The sequence below is a fragment of the Indicator indicator genome, chromosome 39 (assembly GCF_027791375.1).
Source record: "Indicator indicator isolate 239-I01 chromosome 39, UM_Iind_1.1, whole genome shotgun sequence".
NCBI lineage: Eukaryota > Metazoa > Chordata > Aves > Piciformes > Indicatoridae > Indicator > Indicator indicator.
The window spans coordinates 1,326,896-1,351,489 of NC_072048.1; the positions used below are offsets into that span (position 1 = coordinate 1,326,896).

A 24,594-nucleotide genomic window follows, 5' to 3' on the forward strand; every position below is an offset into this window, starting at 1 on the left:
GGGCGCCCCGGGAAGGTGGGGCCTGGGCCCGCGATCCCTCCCCACTTCCTCAGCACCGGCCGCCCCGGGCTCCCTTCAACCGGAAGGCCCACAGGGCTCTCCCGCTGCCCACTTCCCTTGCCCGGCCCGGTACGGCCTGGCCTGGCCCGGCCCGCCGCGCCCCGCCGCCGCCCCCCGCTCACTTCCCAAAGCGAAACGGCTCCGCGTCCAAGGGGGAGGGGGGGGACCTGCCAAGTCTCGCGAGAGGTGCCCGGTTCTCGCGAGAACGCCGCCGCCCTCCGCCCCGCCGGCTGCCGTTGATCCCGCGAGACTTGGCGGAGGAGAGGAGAAGGGGGCGCAGCGTTGCCTCTTCTCGCGAGGGCTGCGCCGCCGCCGTGCGCGGGCCGATGACGTGCTCGTCCGGCTGCCAACTTTATTGGGGTGCCGAGTGGGAACACAGCGTCCGCCGCCCGCCCCTCGCCCTTCGGCAAAGCTTTATGGAGGCGATGGCGGCCCCTCAGCGCTGCAGAGGCCGGTCCCTCCTCAGTTCTCTGCCGCTCTCAGCCTCGCCCCAGCTGTTAGTAGGTCGCTGCTTGGCGCTGGGGCTGAGCGCGACCAGTAACGGACAGTGGAGCCGCGGGAGCTTCTGCGCACCGCGCTTGAAGGAGGCAGTGGCGGCGGGGGGGGCGGAGTCTCGCGGTCCCACGCTCCTCCCAGCCCGCCCACGCGCGCGCGCTCCCCATCTCTCGCGAGTTTTGGCGGCCCTCGCGACGTTTCGCGGCTCTCTCTCGCGAGATTTGGCGCACTCTCGCGAGAGGTCGGGAGCGCAGCCGCGGCCGGAGGGATGGCGGCGGCCGCCTCCGTGTGAGGCCGGCGCGGAGCGGAGCGGCCCGGCCGCGGCTCAGCTCCCCTCCCCTTCCCTCCCCTCCTGATCCGCCTCGCCACGACGTGACGCCGACGCTGCGGCCCACCGAGGGCCGCCCCTCCCCGCCCGCGGCATGAAGGCGCTACCGGGCAGTGCCGAGGGTGAGTGGCCGCTGGAAGGGGTTTTCCGCCGGCCCGGTGAGGGGACGGGCGGCCCCAGGGCACCGGCGCGGGGAGGGCTGATAATAATAATAAGTCAGTAATAAATAAGGTTTTTTGGAATCATGTCTAACTCAAGGATGGAAAGTGTTTTCCTTATCGCTGCCGAGCCGTTTCGTTTGCAAAACTTCGGAGGTTGCCTCATCCTCGGTTTTGCTTCTCTGTCTCACAGAAACGGAGAAGCTGAATAAGATGAACACCCTTCTAGAGAGGCTTCATGCTAAGTACAACCAAAACAGGCCTTGGACAGAAACCATGAAGTTAGTCCGGCAAGTCATGGTGAGGATCGTTGGGATCTCAGCAGGAGGGGTTCTGGAGTTTTGTTGTTGGTTTATTGGATCTCCTCCAAGTGCTTTAGTTTCTGTTCGAGCCTTGGCTTCCTTCTGGGCTGTGGATGTGCCAGTCTAGACACCCTACAGGGTGCAGGGGCAAGGAGTGATGCCCTTCCCTTTCTGTCTGAGCTGCCTTTACCTTCTTTAATTACAGCCTCCCCTTCTATCACCTAAGTAACACAGGGTGGCTGGCAGATCAGCACAAGGAAAAGGATGAAACTTGTGGTTTCAGGCCAAACTTTTCTGCCACTTGCTGTTTCAGGATGTTGTAAAGCCATTTGTTGCCTACTTCTTGGTTCTCAAAACTCTGTCTTGGCTTAGTCAAGCGTGGGTTTGAAATATGGATCTCTGGGTGGGGAAGAAGAAGGAGCAGGAGGCAGGAGAGAGCGACACCAAAGGCTCCTGCATGCATTGTGGTGTTAAAAGTTGGCCTGTCTGGTTGTTTCTCTGTCATCTGTCACATAATTCTTAGCTTCTGCCTATTAAAAACTTGCTGCAGTCTGTTCTTCCAGATGAGCAAGTTGCTTAAAAGAAATTAAATTAATTCCAGGCCTGCCTTTGTCACCTGTTCTCCTCCAGGAATCAAAGTCAGGATGGCATTTGGGGGAGGAAATCTAATCTGTGTTTAATTACCTAAATAAATCTCCCTTGGCTGCATCAGAGTTGTAATAATTCCTTCCCTCTTGCTGAGTGATGCACCAAAAAGGACCTTTTCTCTTCTTTCTGACTAAGGAAAAGAGAGTGGTGATGAACTCAGGGGGGCACCAGCACCTGGTGAGCTGCCTGGAGACTCTGCAGAAGGCACTGAAGGGTGGGTACCTTCCGTGTGTGCTTCACACTCTGCTTGCTATGGAAATGCACCACATCAGAGGATCAGACAAGGCTGTTACCACCACATCTGCTGGAGGTTTGGGAGGCTCTACAGAGGGATCTGGCCAGGCTGGATTGAAGGCCCAAGGCCAGTGGGCTGAGGTTCACCAAGGCCAAGTGCTGGGTCCTGCACTTGGGTCACAACAACCACATGAAGGCTTCAGGCTTGGGGCAGAGTGGCTGGAAACTGCCCAGCACAGAAAGACCTGGGGGTGTTCAGCAGCAGCTGAAGATGAGCCAGCAGTACCCACATGGCCAAAAAGGCCACCAGCAGCCTGGCCTGGATCAGCAATGGTGTGGCCAGCAGGAGCAGGGCTGAAACTTGGGGAAGGGTGTGGAGAACAGGGCTGGGGAGGAGCAGCTGAGGGAACTGGGGGTGTTGAGGCTGGAGAAAAGGAGGCTGAGGGGAGACCTCCTTGCTCTTTCCAGCTCCCTGCAAGGAGGTTGGAGTGAGGTGGGCTTGGGCTCTTCTCTTTGCTCTGAGGCCATGTGGGATTGTTCCCCTGACTCCTGGCTTTCTGCTCTCTCCACCCAGTGTCTTCTCTGCCTGCCATGACAGACCGCCTGGAGTCCATAGCCAGGCAGAATGGGTAGGTCTCCTCCTCCAGGGGTGGCAGGGACTTTGCCACTTGGTCTGTGCTCACCACTGCCCTCCCTGCTGGGGGGTGGTTGGGTTTGGTGTGCATCTCCTGGCAGCTTTTGTCCTCCTCTGTCTGTAGCCTGGGGTCTCACCTGAGTGCCAACGGCACCGAGTGCTACATCACCTCAGACATGTTCTATGTGGAAGTCCAGCTGGACCCCTCTGGGCTGCTGTGTGATGTCAAAGTGGCTCACCATGGAGAGAACCCTGTGGTATGTATGGGCTGGTGAAGGTGGGGACAAAGCTGCCATTGTCCTCTACAAACCCTGAAAGGAGCTTGGAGCCAGGTGGGGCCTGGGCTCTCCTAACAAGTGATAGGAGAGAGGAAATGGTCTCAAGTTGCACTAGGGGAGGTTTAGGTTGGTGATGAGGAACAATTTCTTTCCCAAAAGGGCTGCCAAGGCCCTGGCACAGGCTGCCCTGGGCAGTGGTGGAGTCCCCATCCCTGGAGGGGTTTCAGAGCTGTGGAGGTGTGGTGCTGAGGGCCATGGTCTGGTGGTGCCCTGGCAGGGCTGGGTTAAGGGTTGGGCACAGTGATCTTGAAGGTCTCTTCCAGCCAAAGTGATTCTGTGATTTTGGTTCCCTTTTGAGTGGAAGAAATGGTTTCTAGGGAACATTCCCCATGACCTTGGGTCGCATCTGTGCTGCTTTGTCATGGCAGAAGGTAAAAACCTCCCTGGGACAATCCCTTCTCAAGGGCTGCTCTGTCCTCTGCCTCTGCAGTGCTCAGACATTTTGCTCTCCTGATGTTTTTTACAGCTGCTCAAAGGCTGAAGTTGCTTCACTCCACATTGATGTCCTTTGTGTGTTCTTTCCTTTACAGAGCTGTCCAGAACTGGTGCAACATCTGAGGTGAGCCATGGGCTGTTGCATTTGCTGACAGTCTTCTCTTTGCAGTAGTGATGTGGTGCTGGTTTCATAGAATCCTAGAATGGCTCAGGTTGGAAGGGAGCTCAGGGCTCATCTGCTCCAACCTCCCCTCCATGCCCAGGGACACCTCTCAGCCAGACTCAGCTGTTCAAGGCCTCATCCAAGCTAGCTCTGAACACACCCACAGCCTCCCTGGGCAGCCTGTGCCAGACTCTCACCACCCTCACACTCAACAACTTCTCCCTCAGCTCCACTCTAACCCTGCTCTGCCTCAGCTCCAAACCATTCCCCCTGGGCCTGGCTCCAGACCCCCTCAGCAAAAGTCTCTCTGCAGCCTTCCTGCAGGATCCCTTCAGGCACTGCAGGCAGCTCTGAGGTCCCCCCTGGAGCCTTCTCTTCCCCAGGCTGCACACCCCCAGCTCCCTCAGGCTGTGCTCACAGCAGAGCTGCTCCAGTCCTTGGCTCATCTTTGTGGCCTCCTCTGGACTCTCTCCACAGCTCTGTGTCCTTCTCCTGCTGGGGACACCAGAGCTGGAGCAGGATTGGAGCTGAAGTCTGAGCAGTGCAGAGCCCAGGGGCAGAATCCCCTCTCCTGCCCTCTGCCCACACTGCTCTGGCTGCACACACAGCTGCCTGCTGGGCTGCAGGAGGGCACTGCTGGCTCCTGGGGAGCTGCTCAGCACCCAACACCCCCAAGGCTCTTTCTTCAGGGCTGCTCTCACTTCACTCTGCACCCAGGCTGGATCTGTGCTGGGCTTGGCTCATTCATTCAAGCTGGGTCATGTAAAGGACACATTTTAGACCTTTTATGTAGCAAAACCTTTTTTCTGATGTGACTTAGTGTCTCTGTTCATGTAACTTTGGACACCCAAACCTTAGCAAAGATTTATATCCCTTTTTCTCCTTCTTCAGAGAGAAAAACTTTGAGGAGTTTTCAAAGCACCTAAGAGGCCTTGTGAACCTTTACAAGTTGCCAGGTGACAAGTAAGTGGAATCTTGATTTATTTACAGCCACAGATCTAAAATGAAACAAATCCAGGAGCTTTTGGTCCTGTGTTCTAAACCCTCCATCATGATCCTCCTAACTTCCTCAGCATGGCCTGCAAGGGTTGGCTTTAGTGTGAGGTGGGAATGCAGCATGAAGAGTGGCCCCTGCTAAATGCTCCATCTGAGACAGGCACTGCAGTTGGATTTCATTGCACAGCAGCCCAGCCTGGTAGGGCTTGGAAGGGACCTCTGGAGAGCATCCAGCCCAAGCCCCCTGCCAAGGCAGAGTCACCAAGGGAAGGTCACTCAGGAGCACAGCCAGGTGGGGTTGGAAGCTCTCCAGAGATGGAGACTCCAGCACCTCCCAGGGCAGCCTGCTCCAGGCTCCAGCTGCCTTCAGGTCAAGAAGTTCCTCCTCATGTTCAGATGGAGCTTCTCATTTGCCACTTTGTGCCCACTGCCCCTTGGTCTGGCACTGGGCACCACTGACAGCAGCCTGGCCCCATCCTCCTGCCAGCCACCCTTGAGGTATTGATCAGCACTGATCAGATCCCCTCTCAGGCTGCTCTTTAGGTTCAACAGCCCCAACTCTCTCAGCTTTTCCTCCTCACAGAGCTGTTCCAATCCCCTCAGCATCTCTGTAGCCCTTTGCTGTCCCCTCTCCAGCAAGTCCCTGTCCTTTCCATTTCTCTTGCATTATTTTATTGTTTTGTTGTTTTTTTTTTTCCCCCCAGCAAACTCAAAACCAAGATGTATTTAGCTCTGCAGTCCCTGGAGCTGGATCTGTCCAAGATGGCAGGGATGTATTGGTAAGGACACCTCCATGCTTTGGTGTTTCTTGGTGGTTTGTTCCTGCTGCAGCACTTTGCCTGGTTCTGATCATGCTGTGGATCCAGGAGGTGCCACCTCAGCTCCTCTGCAGTCTGACCTTAGAGCTCACAAGTGCAGTGCTAAGGCTGCAGAAGGCCTCTGCTAGCAGGGGAATGGAAGAGAAGCATGGAAACATGGAATGGTTTGGGTTGGAAGGGACCTTGAAAGCTCACCCAGTCCAGGCCCCCTGCAGTCAGCAGGGACAGCCCCAGCCAGAGCAGGTTGCTCAGAGCCCCAAACAACCTGACCTGGAATGGTGCCAGGCATGGGGCAGCTCCCACCTCTCTGGGCAGCCTGGGCCAGGCTCTCTCCACCCTCAGTGTGAAGAATTTCTTCCTTCTCTCCAGTCTGAATCTCCCTCTTGGAGTTCAAACCCTCACCCCTTGTCCTGTCACAACAGGCTGTGGCTGCCTCCTCCCTGGAGGGGTTCCAGGCCAGGCTGGATGAGGCCTTGAGCAACCTGGGCTGGTTCAGAGGTGTCCCTGCCCATGGGGGGGGGGTTGGAGCAGATGATCTCTCAGGTCCCTTCCAGCCTGAGCTGCTGTGGTTATTATGTCCATGTAACTGTTGAGCTAAGCTCTTTAACACTTGAACTTTGGCTCCTGCTCTGACTCTGGCCTGGTACAGCCCCATGATTGTCTCTCTTGCAGGCAGGCCACCAATGCAAATCCCCTGGACAAGATCCTTCATGGCAGTGTTGGCTATCTGACCCCCAGGAGTGGAGGTATCCTACCTGAAGAGTTCAACCCTCAGAAGAATTCAAATAACTTCCTTCAGGCTCCCCTTTTTTCCCTAGAGTCATAGAATGGTTTGGGTTGGAAGGGACCTTAAAGATCATCCAGGTCCAGTTGGCTTCACGTTAACAATGGACAATGCTCATTAAACAACAGCTGGGCTAAAGTGGTTGAGGATTTGGAAGTCCTCCGTGATGCACAAAGCCAACTTTGCTTCTTGAAGCCACCCAGGGTGGGTTTATGGCTGTGGCTGTGCCCTTGACAGCACAGAAGAGCCCTGGGAAGGTGCCCTGGCAGCTCTGTGCTGTGTGATGGTGCCCAGATTGTGTGCTCACAGGGCTCAGTGGGGCTGGGGCTCATTCATGCCATCAGGAGGCCTCAAGAGCTTCTCTTCCCCAGGTCTGCTGATGAACCTCAAGTATTATGTCTCACCCTATGATCTGTTTGAGGATGGCACTGGAACCCCTCTTGTCCTGCATGAGAACAATGGTAGGTCAGCTTCAGAGGCTGCTGTGGGTTACTGCTGCTGGCAGGAGGCAAGAAAGCAGAATTCCAGCAGTCTGCTGTCACCATGGAATACAGGAAAGCCATGGGATGGCCTACAGAGAATCCAGGTGTGAGACTCATGGAATGGCTCAGGTTGGAAGAGACCTCAGAGCTCATCTGCTCCAACCCCTGCCATGGGCAGGGACACCTCTCAGCTAGACTCAGCAGCTCAAGGCCTCATCCAGCCTGGCCTTGAACACCTCCAGGGAGGAGGCAGCCACAGCCTCCCTGGGCAACCCATTGCAGAGTCTCCCCCCCCTCATCCTGAAGAACTTCTTCCTCAGATCCAGTCTGACCCTACTCTGCCTCAGCTTAGTGAATGAGAACAGACTGCCCAGGGTGGTGGTGGAGTCCCCATCCCTGGAGGTGTCCAGGGAATGTGTGGCCATGGCCCCTGGGGACATGGTTTAGTGGCCATGGTGGTGTTGGGTCAGTGATCTTGGAGGTCCTCTCTAAGCCAACCAATTCCATGACTCTGTGAACCCTGCAAAGGTCTTTGCAGTCTCTTGTGAGAGTCATGCAGCTGCTCAGCCTTGCCAGAGAGAACCAGAGCCCTGCTGCTGTGTCCAGCTTGGCTATGGCTGTTTAGTGATAAAGGTGAAGACCAAGCTTCCTCCTGGAGGACCTTGGGGGTCTGCAGCTCACAGGGGTAGTGACCTCCTGAAGCCTGTGTTGGTTCTTTCCCTCATGGATTTTTCTCTTGGCTCCTCTTGCAGTCCCTCGCTCCTTGGGGATGAATGTGTCAGTGACAGTGGAGGGAACCCTGGCCATGTACAAGCTTCCAATTGCTCCACTGATCATGGGCTCTCACCCTGTGGACAGCAAAGGGTAAGTGAAGGACACTTGTGCCAGGCTGTGCTGGCAAGTCCTCTGCTGAAGCCAGAGTGGGGAGCTGGCTGCATGGTGGCACAGCATTGCATAAGGCACTTAAGGGCTGCCTTGGAGCCAAGAAATAGAAATTGTCATAGAGCCATAGAGCTGCTTGGGTTGGAAAAGCCCTCTGAGATCACTCAGTCCAACCAGCAACCCAACACCTGCATGGGCACTAAACCCTGGCCCCAAGTGCCATGGCCACACCTTCCCTGGACACCTCCATGGGTGGGGACTCCACCACCTCCCCATGGGCAGGGACACCTCCTACAGGCCTCATCCAGCCAGGCCTTGAACACCCCCAGGCAGGAGGCAGCCACAGCCTCCCTGGGCAGCCTGTGCCAGAGTCTCACCAACAACTTCTTCCTCAGCTCCACTCTAACCCTGCTCTGCCTCAGCTCCAAACCATTCCCCCTGGGCCTGGCTCCAGACCCCCTCAGCAAAAGTCTCTCTGCAGCCTTCCTGCAGGATCCCTTCAGGCACTGCCAGGCAGCTCTGAGGTCCCCCTGGGGCCTTCTCCTCTGCAGGCTGCACACCCCCAGCTCCCTCAGGCTGTGCTCACAGCAGAGCTGCTCCAGCCCTTGGCTCATCTTTGTGGCCTCCTCTGGCCTCACTCCACAGCTCTGTGTCCTTCTGCTGGAGACACCAGAGCTGGAGGCAGGATTGGAGCTGAGGTCTCAGCAGAGCAGAGCCAAGGGGAAAGGTGGCAGAGTGGAGCCCTTACCTCTTGCCCTCTCTTTCCAACCCTTTGCAGGACTCCATCCTTCTCCTCCATCACCAGTGCCAACAGTGTGGATCTGCCAGCCTGCTTCTTCCTCAAGTTCCCTCGTCCCATCCCCGTGTCCCGAGCCTTCATCCAGAAGCTCCAGGCCTGCACAGGTGGGTTCCAGACCTCCCAGGCAGACACTCCCCAGGCTTTGGTAATAAACTGCTGCTGGTTTTTAACATGGGATGGAAAAGTCACAGAATGCCAGCATGGGAGGAGTTGGAAGGGACCTGCAGAGATCATCCAGTCCAACCCCCCTGCCAAAGCAGCATCACCAGGGCAGGTCACACAGGAACCCACCCAGGTGGGATTGGAAGCTCTCACAGGAGACTCCACAGCCTCTCTGAGCAGCCTGCTGAAGGGCTCTGGCACCCTCACAATGACAAAGTTTCTCCTCCTGTTGAGGTGGAACCTCCTGGGTTCCAGCTTGCACCTGTTGTGCCCTGTCCTGTCACTGGGCACCATCACAAAGAGCCTGGCACCTGCATCCTGACCCCCAGCCCTCAGATACTGACAGACATTGATCAGGTCCCCTCTCAGGCTGCTCTTCTCCAGGCTCAACAGCCCCAGGGCTCTCAGCCTTTCTTCACAGCAGAGATGTTCCAGTCCCTTCATCATCCTCACAGCCTCCATTGGACCCTCCCCAGCAGGTCCCTGCCTGTCTTCAACTGGGGAGCCCAAATCTGGACTCAGTATTCCAGATGTGGCCTCACCAGGGCAGAGTAGAGGGGGAGGAGAACCTCCCTAGACCTGCTAGCCACACATTTTGGATGCCCCCCAGGGTGCCCTTGTCCTTCTTGGCCACAAGTCCCTGCAGGCTTTGTGCTCTTTCAGTAAAACCTGGACCAGAGTTCCCTTCCCTGCCCAGCAGCTCCTCTGCTCACCACCTCTGCCAGCTGCCATCACTCTGTGCCATCTTCTGCCCTCAGGTATCCCTCTGTTTGACAGCCCACCAACCTTTGTCCCCTTGTATGAGCTGATCACTCAGTTTGAACTCTCCAAGGAGGCTGATCCTGCCCCTCTGAACCACAACATGCACTTCTATGCAGTGAGTACCTTGGCACAGCCAGGGGCTTCCACTCCTGGCTCAGCACTTTGGGGGCTTTTCAGCTGTTTTCAGGTGTGGTTTGTTGGGTTTGTTTTTTTGTTGTTTTTTTTTTCTGGTGTGCTGAGGTAAAAAAAAGGTGCAGGATTTATTCACAGGCTGGCAGAGCATTAGAATTCAGCTCAGACATGCCCACAGTAATTAGCAGAATTAGGTAATGAAATAATCCAGTGCTGGGAGGTGTGGGACTGAGCCTCCCCAGGTCCTGTCCCTTCTTCTAGCTGTGGCTGAGTGAATCACTCTGGGAGAAGTCCCAGTTCAGTGCCTGGTCCCCTGGGAGCTGCTGAGGATTTCTCTTGCTCTCAGAAGGGCTGTGAGCTGCTTTGGTAGGGACAGGGAGCAGTGGCAGTCACAGAGGGGTAGGAGTTGGAAGGGACCTCCAGAAACCATCCAGTGCAACCCCCTGCCAGGGCAAGGTCACCCAGGGCAGCTCACACAGGAGATGATCCAGATGGGTTTGGAATGTCTGCAGGGAAGGAGACTCCACAACCTCTCTGGGCAGCCTGCTCCAGAGCAGAGAGGGAGGAGAACCTCTCAGATTGCATCACTGCTTCTGAGGAACCCAAATCATCTTTTGCTTGTTCAGACTGGAAGGAGAGGGCTTTGGTGGTTGTCATTTCTCAGCCAGAAAGGTGGTTTGGCATCACCTGGATCAGTCAGGGGTCTGCTTTTTGCTTCCCAGCTGTCTGTTCTTGCCTTGTCCCTGGCAGGAGCTGGAATAAAGCAGAAACTGTTTGTCAGGCTCTTCCAGGGCAGCAGCACTGTTACTTTCTGAACAAAGATGCTCCTCTCCCAGATGGAAGAAGCCTTCAAGGGACTCTGCTCAGTAAAATTGCCTTCCAGCACCCTGGGAGGGTTCCCCTCATCCTCAATTTGATCAGGCACCAGGTTGCCTACAACACCCTGATTGGCAGCTGTGTCAAGAGGACTGTTCTCAAGGAAGGTGAGGCCTCCCCAGGGGCTGGGAGCTGGGGTGGATGAACCCTGGGAGGGGTTTGCCCAAGGGGAGGAAGAAGAAATGAGGCTGCTGCTCTCTTTTTTCCACTTTCTGTTCCTCTCTCTTGGGGAGGTTGAGTTGGGGCCTCTGGTTCATCTCCTGTGCTCCCTGAGGTAGCACTTCCTGGGGGGTGATTCACAGAATGGGTTGGGTTGGAAGGAACCTTCCAAGATCCTCCAGTTCCAACCCCCTGCCATGGGCAGGGACACTTCCTACCAGCCCAGGTTGCTCAAGGCCTCCTCCAGCCTGGCTTGGAACACTTCTAGGCTTGAAGCCTCCACAGCTTCTCTATTCCAGTATCTCCTTACTTTCAAGGGCAAGAATTGTTTCCTGATGTCTGATTCAAATCCAGCTCTGCCATCACACCATCACCTCTGGCTCTCTGTCTTGCAGATTCTCCTGGGATCCTGCAGTTTGAGGTCTGCCCTCTCTCTGACTCCTGTTTCAGTGTCTCCTTCCAGCACCCTGTGAATGACTCCCTGGTCTGTGGTAGGTGGACTCAGCAGAGGCAGGAGCAGGCTTTGGGGGAAGGGTGGCAGGGTTGCCTTCCACTACAACCTGCATTCTGATCTCTTCCCAACACCTTCTGGCCTGCAGTGGTGATGGATGTGCAGGACTCCACCCACGTGAACTGTAAGCTGTACAAAGGGCTCTCAGATGCGCTGATCTGTACTGATGACTTCATTGCCAAAGTGGTTCAGAGGTAAGCAGGGACCTTCTGTACCCCCTCAGCCCCTCCAGCTGAACTCTGGGTCTCTCCCATTTATCCCAGCAGCTGTGGAGCCTTCCTGTCTGTGGGGGAGTTCTGGGAGTGCTTGCTGGACAGAGGAGAAAGCTTGGAGCCCTGTCAGAGATTCCATCCCAGTCACTGAACTGTGGCTGCTTGTTTTTGAGTGCATGCCTGAGGTGTCTGCCTGCTGATGCCTTCTCCTGCAGTTGGTGGCTTTCTAAATCCTGTCAGATGTGGCAGAGCTCCCTGCAGTTGTCCCCTGGGCTCCTCCAGCCCAGCCAGTCTCCAGCACACCACCCTGCCATGGGCAGGGACACCTTCCACTAGCCCAGGTTCTTCAAGGCCTCATCCAGCCTGGCCTTCAACACCCCCCAGGGAGGAGGAATCCACAACCTCCCTGGGCAGCCTGTTCCAGAGTCTCACCATCCTCCTGCTGAAGAACTTCTTCCTCAGCTCCACTCTAACCCTGCTCTGCCTCAGCTCCAAACCATTCCCCCTGGGCCTGTCTCAGACCCCCTCAGCAAAAGTCTCTCTGCAGCCTTCCTGCAGGATCCCTTCAGGCACTGCCAGGCAGCTCTGAGGTGCCCCTGGAGCCTTCTCCTCTCCAGGCTGCACATCCCCAGCTCCCTCAGGCTGTGCTCAGGGCAGAGCTGCTCCAGCCCTTGGCTCATCTTTGTGGCCTCCTCTGGACTCTCTCCAGCAGCTCTGTGTCCTTCTCCTGCTGGGGACACCAGAAGTGGAGGCAGGATTGGAGCTGAGGTCTGAGCAGTGCAGAGCCCAGGGGCACAATCCCCTCTCCTGCCCTGCTGCCCTCTTCATCCCCCCTCAGCACCCCTCCTGCCTGGTCTCTTGCAGGTGCATGTCCATTCCTGTCACCATGAGGGCAATCCGTAGGAAAGCAGAAACCATCCAAGCAGACACCCCAGCCCTGTCCCTCATTGCAGAGACGGTGGAAGACATGGTGAAGAAAAACCTTCCCCCAGCCAGCAGCCCAGGCTATGGCATGACCACGGGCAGCAACCCCCTGAGCGGCACCACCACCCCCACCAGCAGCTTCCCCGGGGGGCCGATCACCACTCTGTTCAACATGAGCATGAGCATGAAAGAGAGGCACGACTCAGTGAGCCACGGGGAGGACTTCAGCAAAGTCTCTCAGAACCCCATCCTCACCAGTCTGCTGCAGATCACAGGCAACGTTGGCTCTACCCTGGGCTCGAGCCCGACCCCTCCCCACCACACCCCCCCGCCGGTGTCCTCCCCGGCGAGCAACACCAAGAACCACCCCATGCTCATGAACCTCCTGAAAGAGAACCCCCCTCAGGATTTCTCCACTCTCTATGGGAGCAGCCCTCTGGAAAGGCAGAACTCTTCCTCTGGCTCCCCCAGAATGGAGGTGGGACCTGGGGGGAACAAGCAGAAGAAAAAAAAATCCCGGCTGCCCGCCGACAAACCCAAGCACCAGACTGAGGATGACTTCCAGAGGGAGCTCTTCTCCATGGATGTCGACTCCCAGAACCCCATTTTTGATGTCAACATGACGGCAGACACCCTGGACACCCCCCACATCACTCCAGCCCCCAGCCAGTGCAGCACTCCTCCCACCACCTACCCTCAGCCCATCCCTCACCCGCAGCCCAGCATCCAGAGGATGGTTCGGCTCTCGAGCTCGGACAGCATCGGGGCCGACGTCACCGACATCCTCTCCGATATAGCCGAGGAGGCTTCCAAGCTCCCCAGCACCGAGGATTGTCCACCCATTGGTACTCCAGTGAGAGACTCCTCCAGCTCAGGCCATTCCCAGAGTGCCCTCTTCGACCCTGACGTGTTCCAGCCCAACGCCGCTGAGAACCCTTACACCGACCCTGCCGACCTGATCGCCGACGCCGCCGGCAGCCCTGGCAGCGACTCCTCCAACCACTTCTTCCCCGACGGAGTCGACTTCAACCCCGACCTGCTCAACAGCCAGAGCCAGAGTGGCTTTGGGGAGGAGTACTTTGATGAGAGCAGTCAGAGCAGGGACGCTGATGACTTCAAAGGTTACGCGTCCCAGGCGCTGACCTCCTTGGGGGTGCAAGTTCTGGGGGCGGAGGGGGGGGACAATAAGTTCAAGGGGGGCCCCCAGTCTGACACGGTAGATTTTAGCATCATTGCAGCTGCCAGCAAGGCACTGGGGTCCTCTGACATCATGGAGCATCACAGTGGAGCTCAGAGCCCTTTACTCAACACAGGGGATTTGGGGAAGGAGAAGGCTCAGAAGAGGGTGAAGGAAGGGAACGGCTCTGGGAGCAGCATGGCAGGGCCGGGCATGGATGGGAAGCCAGGGAAGCGCAGCAGGACCCCATCCAGCGATGGTAAAAGTAAAGAGAAGCTTCCCAAGAGGAAGAAGCAGGAGACAGATGGGAAATCCCCATCTCACAGCTCCTCCAACAGGCCCTTCACACCCCCAGCAAGCACCGGCGGCTCCAAGTCTCCTGGGAGCTCAGGCAGATCTCAGACTCCTCCCGGGGTAGCCACTCCTCCTATTCCCAAAATAACCATTCAGATCCCAAAGGGAACAGTGACTGTTGGCAAACCTTCTTCTCATGGCCAGTACAGCAGCAGTGGCTCCGTCACCTCCTCCAGCAGCAAAAGCCATCACAGCCATTCTTCCTCCTCCTCCTCTTCTTCCTCCTCTTCGACCTCAGGCAAAATGAAAAGCAGCAAATCAGAAGGGTCGTCAGGCTCGAAGATGAGCAGCAGCCTCTACTCGAGCCAAGGTGGCTCAAGTTCAGGGCAGTCCAAGAGCTCAGCACAGTCAGTGGGGAAGCCTGGATCCTCCCCCATCACCAAGCACGGCCTCAGCAGCGGCTCTGGAAGCACCAAGATGAAACCTCAAGGGAAGCCATCGTCACTTATGAACCCTTCCATGAGCAAACCAAACATCTCTCCCTCTCATTCCAGACCCTCAGGAGGTTCTGAGAAGCTTGCTTCCCCCATGAAACCTGTCCCAGGTACTCCCCCATCATCTAAAGCAAAGTCTCCCATCAGTTCAGGCTCTGGAGGCTCCCATATGTCTGGGACTGGATCGAGCTCCGGCATGAAATCCTCTTCGGGAATGGGCTCCTCTGGGTCTATGTCCCAGAAGCCACCTCCTTCATCAAACTCTTCGACAGCGTCTTCAGCTTCTTTCTCATCTAGTGGGTCTTCCATGTCTTCATCTCAAAACCAGCATGGAAGTTCCAAAGGGAAGTCTCCAAGCAGAAACAAGAAGCCATCTCTGACTGCAGTCATCGACAAGCTCAAGCACGGCGTCGTCACCAGCGGGCCCGGCGGAGAGGACCCCATGGATGGCCAGATGGGGCCAAGTTCCAATTCCTCAAGCCATACCATGTCCTCCAAGCACAATATGTCTGGAGGTGAGTTCCAGGCCAAGCGTGAGAAGAGTGACAAAGAGAAATCTAAGGTCTCAGTCTCGGGAGGGTCTGGGGACTCCTCCAAGAAGGCTTCAGACTCCAAAAGCGTCGGCAGCACCGGGGTGGCCAAAATCATCATCAGCAAACACGACGGCGGTTCCCCCAGCATTAAAGCCAAAGTAACGTTACAGAAGCCTGGGGAAGGAGGTGGGGACAGCCTAAGGCCTCAGATGGCTTCTTCCAAAAGCTATGGATCCCCTCTGATCAGTGGATCCACCCCAAAGCACGAGCGCTGCTCCCCCAGCCACAGCAAGTCCCCGGCCTACACCCCGCAGAACGTCGACAGCGAGAGCGAGTCAGGCTCCTCCATTGCAGAGAAGTCCTACCAGAACAGCCCCAGCTCTGATGATGGCATCAGGCCCCTGCCCGAGTACAGCTCTGAAAAACACAAGAAACACAAAAAGGAGAAGAAAAAAGTAAAAGACAAAGAGCGGGAGCGGGAGAAGGACAGAGACAAGAAGAAATCTCACGGCATGAAGCCCGAGAGCTGGTCCAAGTCCCCCATCTCTGCTGAGCAGTCTCTGTCCATGAGCAGCAGCACCATGCTGGCAGCAGAGAGACCTTCCAGGGCCAGCCCTGAGTTCCTGATCGGGGAGGAAGATGATGACCTGATGGACGTTGCTCTGATTGGCAATTAAGGGACTTGGTGTTTCAGGACGAGGTGGGTGCTGGACCTTGTGGATTCTGGAAGTGGGAAGAGAGGAACCATTCATCCTAAACCCTGCCAGGGCTTCTACAGGGAGGTGTTGGAAGAGGAGAAGAAAACAAACAAAGAAAGTATTTCCAAGGTTCTCCAAAGTCCAAGCAGAAGAGTGGGGAGTGCCAGCAGCCCACTGGGCACATGTGGGACCTGCTTGTGGCCTTCAGCCCATTGCCCATCCTTCACTCACAAGTATTAATGGGGTTAGTGGGAGCCCAGTGGAGTGTGTGTGGGGTGAGCCCCCAAACTGGTGGGATCAGCCCCCCCAAACTGGTGCAGACAGCAGCACAGGCTGGGCTGGCTGAGTCCAAAGTCCTCAGCTCCCCTTCCCAGTGGGAATCAGTTGAGGACATTTTAAACTAAATTATTTCAGGGTGTGTTTTAGGGTTGGTTTTATTCCTTTTGGAAGGATGATTGGAAGAAGAAAAAAAAAACAATTTTTTTAAAAGTATTGTTGTGGTATATCCTCCTCCAGTGCCCAGCTGGGTGCTTGAGGGGCTCTGTGCCAGGAGTCCTGTGCCCCATGGGTGTCAGCAGTGAAGGGTGGCTACAGCTGCCCCTTCCTTGGGCTCCTCCCTGTGCCTGCCCAGGCTCTGTGTGAATTGTGCAGAGCCTAAGGAGGCTTGGGAATTTGGGAGGAGTCCATGGATTTGAGTGTAGAGCCTGTGGGTTAGGGCAGAGCCCATGGATTTGGGTCAGGCTCATGGATTTGGGTCTAGCCTATGGCTTTGAGCAGGATCCATGGATTTATGTTGAGCCCATAGGTTTGAGGAAAGCCCCTGGATCTGTTCAGGGCTGGATGAAGGCATCAACAGCCTTCCCTGGCTGTCAGACCAGGGCTGGGACTTTCATGGAGGGGTTCACTGGGCTGGTTGTTAACCACTCATGTATTACTGGGGTGAAACATGGGAGAAATGGGAGGGAAATGCTACCCAGCTCAGAATTCTCACCAAAATGGGGGCCAAAGGGAAGAGCCACGCATTTCCTCTCTGCTGACTCAAATCCAAAGCTCAATATCCCATATTCCTCCTGGGAAAGGTGGTGGTGGGGTGTCAGAGTCTCCCCCCAACACAGTGTGGGAGCTCAAGCCCCAGTTTGAAGCTTTTCAGCCCATTTTGGTGGGTCATGAGATGGAAATCATGTGAGGGAGAGAGCAGAGCTAGGCAGCAGCCTCAGGGTGCAGCTATCACTGTGTTGAGTGCTGCCATCTGCTCCTGCACTGCCATTGTGACCTGGCAGTGCTCCACTCTGGCACAGAATGGGCTCTTTTTTTACAGCCTTTTGGTGTATTCCTGATGTTTTTCCCTCCCCTCCATTCTTTCAGTATTGGGAAGTGGAAAGGAAAGAGGAATAAAGGTAAAAAAGAGACAGAAAAGCCACACCCTGGTGATCTCTGTCCAGGGAGATGAAAGCAAAATGGTTCTTTCCTGGGTGATGATGATGATGATGATGATGTAAATAGCTGCTGGAATTGGTTTTATTTTGTACATTCCCCCCCTCCCCGTCCCCCCATAATTCCCACCCCACCCTCCCGGTTGCATCATTCCCGGGCCCCCAGCCGGGACTGGCAGTGTTTTGGGGGTGCCTTGAAGCAGAGGGGGGGGAACATTTTCCTGCCAATAAATCTAATTTGGTACAAAAAAAGCCTCGAGTCTCCAAAAGCGGGGAGCACCGGGGGCTCGGGGGGACCGGGAGGCGGCGGGGATCTGCCGCCACGCTTGATTTTCCCGCGGGAGTGACATCATCGTGACGTCACGCCGACGTGAGCTGTGATTGGCTGATCTTCGCGGCCTCCTCCGGGAGGGGCGGGGAATGGTCGGGCTCGGGCCCGCTGCTATCAACGGGAGGAGCCTCCCGGGTCCCGGATATCCCGGGGGGGTTGGAGGCCCGCAGCCCCCGGTGAACGGGGAACTGGGGCAGGGAAGTGCTGCACCTCCCGGTGTCCGGTGAAGGGGAACGGGCTAGGGGGGGCCTGCAGCCCCCGGTGTTCGGTGAAAAGAGGGTTTTGTAGCCTCTGGTGTGCAAGGAAAGGGTATGGGGGTGTCCTGCAGCCCCCGGTCTCCGGTGAAGAGGGGAAATGGGTTCCCGCAGCCCCGGGTATCCGGTGAAGGGGATGAGAGGGAGGGGATCTTGCACCTCCCAGTCTCCAGTGAAGGGGACGGGGGGGGGTGCTGCGAACTGCAGGCGGGGGAGGGGGGGGGGGCTTGCACTCCGCGGTTTCTGCGGAAGGAGAATGAAGTGGGAGGGGTCCTGCACCTCCCGGTCTCCGGTGAAGGAGACCGGGGACGGGGGATTGTCCTGCAGCCTCCGGTGTCTAGCAAGAAGCGGCCGCCCCTCGCAGTCCCCTCCGGGCGCATCGGGGGAGGGGGGCGGGAGGAGCCCGCTGGCGGCGGCGGCGGCGACGCGATGGGGACGGCGGCCTGCGGGGTAGGTGCGGGCGGTGGGGAGACGCAGAGCCCTGGGTTCCTACCTCTCCCGGTGCGGGCCACCCCCTCCTGATCCGGGCCAATAACTAACACCCCCCGCCGCCCGGGGGGGTGTCTCCGCCGCAGCGGCTCCGCTCATCACCACGATCCCCCCTTCCCCCCAAATCCACTGCGCCGTGCCCGGCGCTGGCCAATCAGCGCGCTCCTTGTTGGCAGGTGCTGAGTGTTTTTGTTTTGGGTTGAAGTTGAGGCCGGAGCAGACGCGGCGGCAGCGGCGGGTGGAGGCCGCGGAGCCTCGGCAGCTCCTGCCCTGCTCCCTCCTTCCCCTCTCCTTCCCCTCCCTTCCTCCCCGGCCCCGCCATGCGGAGGGAGATGAACGGAGTCACCAAGAGCCGCTTTGAGGTGAGGTCCCCGCGCTCAGGCCGCTCAGCCCGGCCCGGCCTGGCTTGAGAGAGGCCTGAGGGGGGGAGGCGAGGCCGGGCCGCGCTGGGGGTGTCCCTGTGTCCCTGTGTCCCCTCCCCGCCGCCGCAGCCTCCCCTCACCCCCCTGTGTTCGAGCCGGAAGGGTGGTCCTGTATGAATGGAGCAGGGTTGGGGGAGGTTATCGCAGGCCTGGGTCTGGGGGAGCCCCGCAGCCGTGGGCAGGAGATAGCCCAGGCCTGGGAGCAGCGCTGGGGGAGCTTGGTGAGAAACTTCTCCTCGTGTCCCCACCTCCACGCACCCCCCTGGGGGAGTTCCCTCGTCTGATAGAAACCCCCACGGGGGAGCTTCAGCGGCGGCGGGGAGGACCCTCGTAAGGCTGCTGCTTGGCCAACGTTGTTGCTGCGGGGGGCGGCGGAGTTGGTGCTGGAGCGAGAGGATGGGAAATGCAGCTGGAAAATGGGAGAGGCTGGGAAAAACCAAAGGGAGAGGCTGGAAAACAGAACAGCTTGGGCCAGGCCGGTGGGGGTTGGGGAGAGGGGCAGGGGAGGAGGAGGAAGGTGGCCGCAGCGCTTCATTTTTTTGGGTAGTAAGTGGGGGGAAAAAAAATCTGCTTGGTGGAAGGTGAAGGGGGCGGCGAGGGGGGGGGGGGGAGTTCTGGAGAGGCCGGAAGGAGCAGAGGCTAAACAATAAGATCTATTCAATGGCTGTGGCACAAAGCAGGCTGTGGAGCCAGGGCTGCTCCCGGCTCTGCATTGTTGGAACAGCTGTCTTCCCGCGGGAGGGGGGTGGGGGACGACGGACAGGCTGGACCGGGCCGGGGGGAGCAGTAGCAGCAGCACCGGGATTTGCTTTCCGTGCTGGAAGAAGTGAAGGTGAAATCCTCAGCCCCTTCCTCCTTTCCCCCTGCCTGGTCGTGTTGGGTGTGAGGACAACGTAGGAGGGAAGGAACCCGGAGTGGGGAAGATGTGGCCGTGCCCCGGGACTGGGAAGGCTGTTGGGAGACAATCCTGGTTAATGGTGAAGTGAGAAGTGTTTGGTTCCACTGAGATCTGTCCTGAATTGCCCGGGAAGACAGCCCTGGAGTTGAGAAAGGTGCAGAAAGATCCTGGGGTTGTGGAATTGGCCTCATCCTGCATCTGCTCCACTGTAAACAAGCAGCAGGAGGGCTCTGGGGTGGCTTTGGGTGGAAAAGTGTCCCCAGTGCTCCTGTTCCTGTGGCATCTGGATGCTACCAGCATGGAGCTGGGAGAGGGAAGGCTGTGTGTGGAATGGGTGTGATCCAGGCTTGTTGTTTTTATACCATTCCAGGCTGTTCCAGGCTACTCAGGGGCTCTGCCTGAGAGCTTTGGATCACTGCAGAGAGGCTGGGACCCAGCAGAGTTGAAGGATAAAACCACACTGGGACCAGTTTGCTGTGGGGAAACCTCATCTGGGGAGGATCTTTTTGGTTTGGAGATCCTATAGAGCTCAGCCCAGCACTGGGAGAGCTTTTGCTCAGGGTTGTCCTCAAGCAGGATGAATCCAGGTCCCTGTTAAAGCTCCCTTCCAGCTCAAAGCATTCTGTGGTTCTGTGACTGGGGGAGAAGGGCTCTGGCCTGGCTCTGCTGGGTGGGTTCTTTTGCTGGAATTGTTCTTTGCTTCCTTCCTCTAGTCAAAAATGGACAAGTGGAAAATGAGCAAAGTGCTCAAGGAGTAGTTGAGGCTCTAGGGAGACCTTAGAGCAATCTTCCAGTACCTGAAGAGGCCTCCAAGGAAGCTGGGAAGGGACTTTTGACAAGGGCTTGGAGTGATAGGATGAGAGGGAATGGATTGAAGCTTGAGATTGAGGCTGGAGATGAGGAAGAAATTCTTGGCAGTGAGGGTGGGGAGAGCCTGGCACAGGTTGCCCAGGGGAGGCTGTGGCTGTCCCCTCCCTGGAGGTGTTCAAGGCCAGGCTGGATGAGGCCTTGGAGCATCCTGGGCTGGTGGGAGGGGTCCCTGCCCGTGGCAGGGGGTTGGAACTGGAGGATCTTGAAGGTCCCTTCCAACCCAACCCATTCCATGAATCTATGAACTTTTGTTGTACTCTGTGGAGTTGCTGAGGCCTCAGGGAGTTTGGTTTTACTCTGTCTGTGGAGCAGGAGTTGGTGTGTGGTAGGGAGGCTGAGGGTGAGCTGCAGAAGCCTTCGTTGTCACTCCCCTTGGCTGTGTTTTGGGCACGAACCAAGGGCTTGGGGTTTATTAACCCTGGCACTGATTCTCTCTGACCCACTCCCCTAGGTCTCCTGGGAGGGCTGAGGTGAGAGCTCCCTTTCCATCCCCAGCTCCCTGCTGAGGCTCTTTTGGCCTGGGAAGCTTCTGACCTGGTGCTGTGCTCACCTTTCAGAGGGGGATTTCTCTGGCAGGGCACAGCTCAGGGTGGAAATTCAGTTGGGCTTTCCAGAAAGCACTTTGGAAAGTAAAAGTCCCACTCCCCGTGGAGAGCACTTAGTGTGAGAGTTGAGATTTAAGGTGACAGAAGGGCAATTATGCAAAGCTCTGGTGAGGCTGGAAGCTGCTGCTGAAAGCTGCTGAATGCTGTAAGGTGAGTGCAGGCAGCTTGGGGCTGATCCATCCTCCTGGATTAGGCACAGAGCCCTGGATTCCCTGCCTGGGGATGGGAAGTGGGGGGGGAGGCTTTGAATGTCTGGAGCCTTGTTTTGGGGGGGAGAAAGGGGAAAAAAGTGGTTGAGGAGTGGAGAGTGACTCATTGGGGGGGTTGGGGCTTTAAATATGTGAATTATTGGAGGGGAGCTTGGCTTGGTTGGGGGCTTTGAGGCAGGGGTTGGCTTGGGGGGGGGCTTTGAGGCTGAGGTTTTGGGGGGGGGGACTTTGAGGCTGAGGTTTTTTTTGGGGGGGGGACTTTGAGGCTGAGGTTTTTTTGGGGGGGGGGGACTTTGAGGCTGAGGTTTTTTTGGGGGGGGGACTTTGAGGCTGAGGTTTTTTGGGGGGGGGACTTTGAGGCTGAGGTTTTTTGGGGGGGGGACTTTGAGGCTGAGGTTTTTTGGGGGGGGACTTTGAGGCTGAGGTTTTTTGGGGGGGGGACTTTGAGGCTGAGGTTTTTTGGGGGGGGGACTTTGAGGCTGAGGTTTTTTGGGGGGGGACTTTGAGGCTGGGGTGAGGTTTTTTTTTTGGGGGGGGGGACTTTGAGGCTGAGGTTTTTTTGGGGGGGGGACTTTGAGGCTGAGGTTTTTTTGGGGGGGGACTTTGAGGCTGAGGTTTTTTTGGGGGGGGGACTTTGAGGCTGAGGTTTTTTTTTGGGGGGGGGGACTTTGAGGCTGAGGTTTTTTGGGGGGGGGACTTTGAGGCTGAGGTTTTTTGGGGGGGGACTTTGAGGCTGAGGTTTTTTGGGGGGGGGACTTTGAGGCTGAGGTTTTTTGGGGGGGGACTTTGAGGCTGAGGTTTTTTGGGGGGGGGACTTTGAGGCTGAGGTTTTTTGGGGGGGGACTTTGAGGCTGAGGTTTTTTGGGGGGGGGACTTTGAGGCTGAGGTTTTTTGGGGGGGGGACTTTGAGGCTGAGGTTTTTTGGGGGGGGGACTTTGAGGCTGAGGTTTTTTGGGGGGGGGACTTTGAGGCTGAGGTTTTTTGGGGGGGGGACTTTGAGGCTGAGGTTTTTTGGGGGGGGGGCTTTGAGTCCCCAAGTTTGGTTGGCTGGGGAGGAGGTTGGAGGCTCTGACTTTGGCTGGGGGGCTTTGAGGCTGAGCTTGGTTGGGAGGTTGGAGGCCCTGAGTTTGGCTGGGGGGGATTAGGGGGGGTTTGGGTCCCTGAGTTTGGCTGGGGAGGGTTGGAGGTCCTGAGTTTGGCTGGGGAGGGTTGGAGGTCCTGAGTTTGGCTGGGGAGGGTTGGAGGTCCTGAGTTTGGCTGGGGGGAGGTTGGAGGTCCTGAGTTTGGCTGGGGGGGGGTTGGAGGTCCTGAGTTTGGCTGGGGGGGGGTTGGAGGTCCTGAGTTTGGCTGGGGAGGGGTGGAGGTCCTGAGTTTGGCTGGGGAGGGGTTGGGGTCCCAGAGTTTGGCTGGGGAGGGTTGGGGGTCCCGAGTTTGGCTGGGGGGGGGGTTGGGGTCCCGAGTTTGGCTGGGGAGGGTTAGAGGGGGTTGGAGGTCCTGAGTTTGGCTGGGGAGGGTTAGAGGGGGTTGGAGGTCCTGAGTTTGGCTGGGGAGGGTTGGGGGCCCTGAGTTTGGCTGGGGGGGGTTGGGGGGGGTTGGGGTCCCTGAGTTTGGCTGGGGGGGGTTGGGGGGGGTTGGGGTCCCTGAGTTTGGCTGGGGGGGGTTGGGGTCCCGAGTTTGGCTGGGGGGGGTTGGGGGGGGTTGGGGTCCTGAGTTTGGCTGGGGGGGGTTGGGGTCCTGAGTTTGGCTGGGGGGGGTTGGGGTCCCTGAGTTTGGCTGGGGGGGGTTGGAGGTCCTGAGTTTGGCTGGGGGGGGTTGGGGTCCCTGAGTTTGGCTGGGGAGGGTTGGGGTCCTGAGTTTGGCTGGGGGGGGTTGGGGTCCCTGAGTTTGGCTGGGGAGGGGCTGAGGCTGAGTTTGTTGTCTTGTGTTAAGCCACATAAACAGACTCCTGAGCTGCTGCTGCTGCTGCTGGGTCATTTTCCCAGTCCAGTCTAGCTGGGATTTTGGTCATCCTTTCCTCTTCCTCTGGTAGGGAGACATGCTCATGGAATATGGGCTAGGCCTCTGAACTCTCACCCTGGGCTTCTGCTTCCCAGGAGGAGCTGGGGGTTGGTTCTGTCTGTTCTGGAGGAGTCCTTTCAGGGGACTCCAGAGGAAATCACCACTGAGTGCAGCAAAGCAAACAGAAAGGGAAAACATTGCCCAGGCTGGTTCCTGGTTCTCTGTGCTCTTGGTGTCATGGGGGACAGGCCCTGCCAGCTCCCAGCCTTGTGCTGGGGCTTCCTCTGCTTCCCCTCCATGCCTGATGAGCTGGAGGAGGAGGAGAAGGCATCTCCTGATGCTTTTGAGGGCTCTGCTCTGAAGGCTCTTTCACCCTCCTCATCCTTCAGTCTGTCCATCCCTGCTCCCCTGGGCTGGTTCCTGGAGGCTCCTTCACCTTCCTCATCCTTCAGTCTGTCCATCCCTGCTCCCCTGGGCTGGTTCCTGGAGGCTCCTTCACTCTCCTCATCCTTCAGTCTGTCCATCCCTGCTCCCCTGGGCTGGCTCCTGGAGGCTCCTTCACCTTCCTCATCCTTCAGTCTGTCCATCCCTGCTCCCCTGGGCTGGCTCCTGGAGGCTCCTTCACCTTCCTCATCCTTCAGTCTGTCCATCCCTGCTCCCCTGGGCTGGTTCCTGGAGGCTCCTTCACCTTCCTCATCCTTCAGTCTGTCCATCCCTGCTCCCCTGGGCTGGCTCCTGGAGGCTCCTTCACCTTCCTCGTTCTGGTTTTTCAGAGCCAGCTGGATGTGGTCACTGCTTCCCTCTGGGCATGCACACAGCTGGGAGAGAGGATCCAGCACAAAGCCAACCACCTGCCTGGGCTCAGGAGCAGCCTTTTAGGGGATTCCAGCAGGGAATCTGAGCAGCACTGCCAGAACCCCCCTGGAATTCCTTCCCTTCCCTTGTGGGGTGGAGCACACAGGGGCAGGGCCTGCGGAGGACTTGGCCCTGCTTTGCCCTGGGCTGTCTCCAGAGCTGTCTGGTGGGGTTGGCTTGGTTGGGTGGCACTGGAGAGGCTTCTCTGGCAGGTGCCTGAGGTGAAGATCTCCTTGGTGCTGCCAGAGGGATTCCCTGGGGTGGTTGTGTGTGGAGCTGGAGGGCAGTGGCAGCTCAGGGGTGGTGTGGGGAGCAGCTGAGCTGCCTGGGCTGTGTCCATCCTGCTTGTGTAACAGGAAGGGAGGCAGCCAGGCTGGGCAGGGGCTTGGCTCCTTGGGGCTTAGGTGCCAGTGTTAATTGGGGCCTGGGCTGGAGCTGCTAATTGCTGTTTGTCCTGTTGGATCAGCTGCCTGTGGCTGTACTGACTCATGGCATTATGAAGATCAGCCCAGGGCAGGTTTGAGCCTTGCCAGGGTGCTGAGGGAGATGGAACTGCACAGCCCTGCAGGGGGTCAGGGCTGCCTCTGTGTGTGCCAGGCTCAGCCATCAGCTTTCCTCTTGGGATCAACCATCCTCTGGTGTGTGCCCTTCACACCTCACCTCAGGAAGGGTTTGGCTTTATTTCCAGGTGTCTGTGCCAATGACACCACCATCATCATCATCATCATCATCATCTGGAC

General features: G+C 57.5%; 1 protein-coding gene across 1 annotated transcript; it reads left to right on the forward strand.

The window, feature by feature from the left end:
• Positions 1-977: 977 nt before the first annotated feature.
• MED1 (mediator complex subunit 1) lies at positions 978-15,837 on the forward strand. Its single transcript, XM_054396908.1, has 17 exons — positions 978-1,005; positions 1,235-1,341; positions 2,127-2,205; positions 2,800-2,854; positions 2,984-3,116; positions 3,728-3,756; positions 4,687-4,758; positions 5,496-5,570; positions 6,282-6,355; positions 6,765-6,854; positions 7,628-7,739; positions 8,536-8,660; positions 9,477-9,595; positions 10,394-10,595; positions 11,043-11,138; positions 11,247-11,352; positions 12,235-15,837. The coding sequence occupies exons 1-17, from the start codon at positions 978-980 to the stop codon at positions 15,467-15,469; spliced, it is 4,737 nt and encodes a 1,578-aa protein (XP_054252883.1). The 3' UTR covers positions 15,470-15,837.
• The last annotated feature ends 8,757 nt before the right edge of the window (positions 15,838-24,594 follow it).

What these genes read in the sequence shown, in the direction of transcription:
- MED1 (XM_054396908.1), top strand. Translation starts at nt 978, where the DNA reads ATGAAGGCGCTACCGGGCAGTGCCGAGG. An exon ending in ACCATGGAGAGAACCCTGTG is followed by an intron (nt 3,117 to 3,727) that starts GTATGTATGGGC and finishes TTTCCTTTACAG; the next exon opens with AGCTGTCCAGAACTGGTGCA. An exon ending in AAGATGGCAGGGATGTATTG is followed by an intron (nt 5,571 to 6,281) that starts GTAAGGACACCT and finishes TCTCTCTTGCAG; the next exon opens with GCAGGCCACCAATGCAAATC.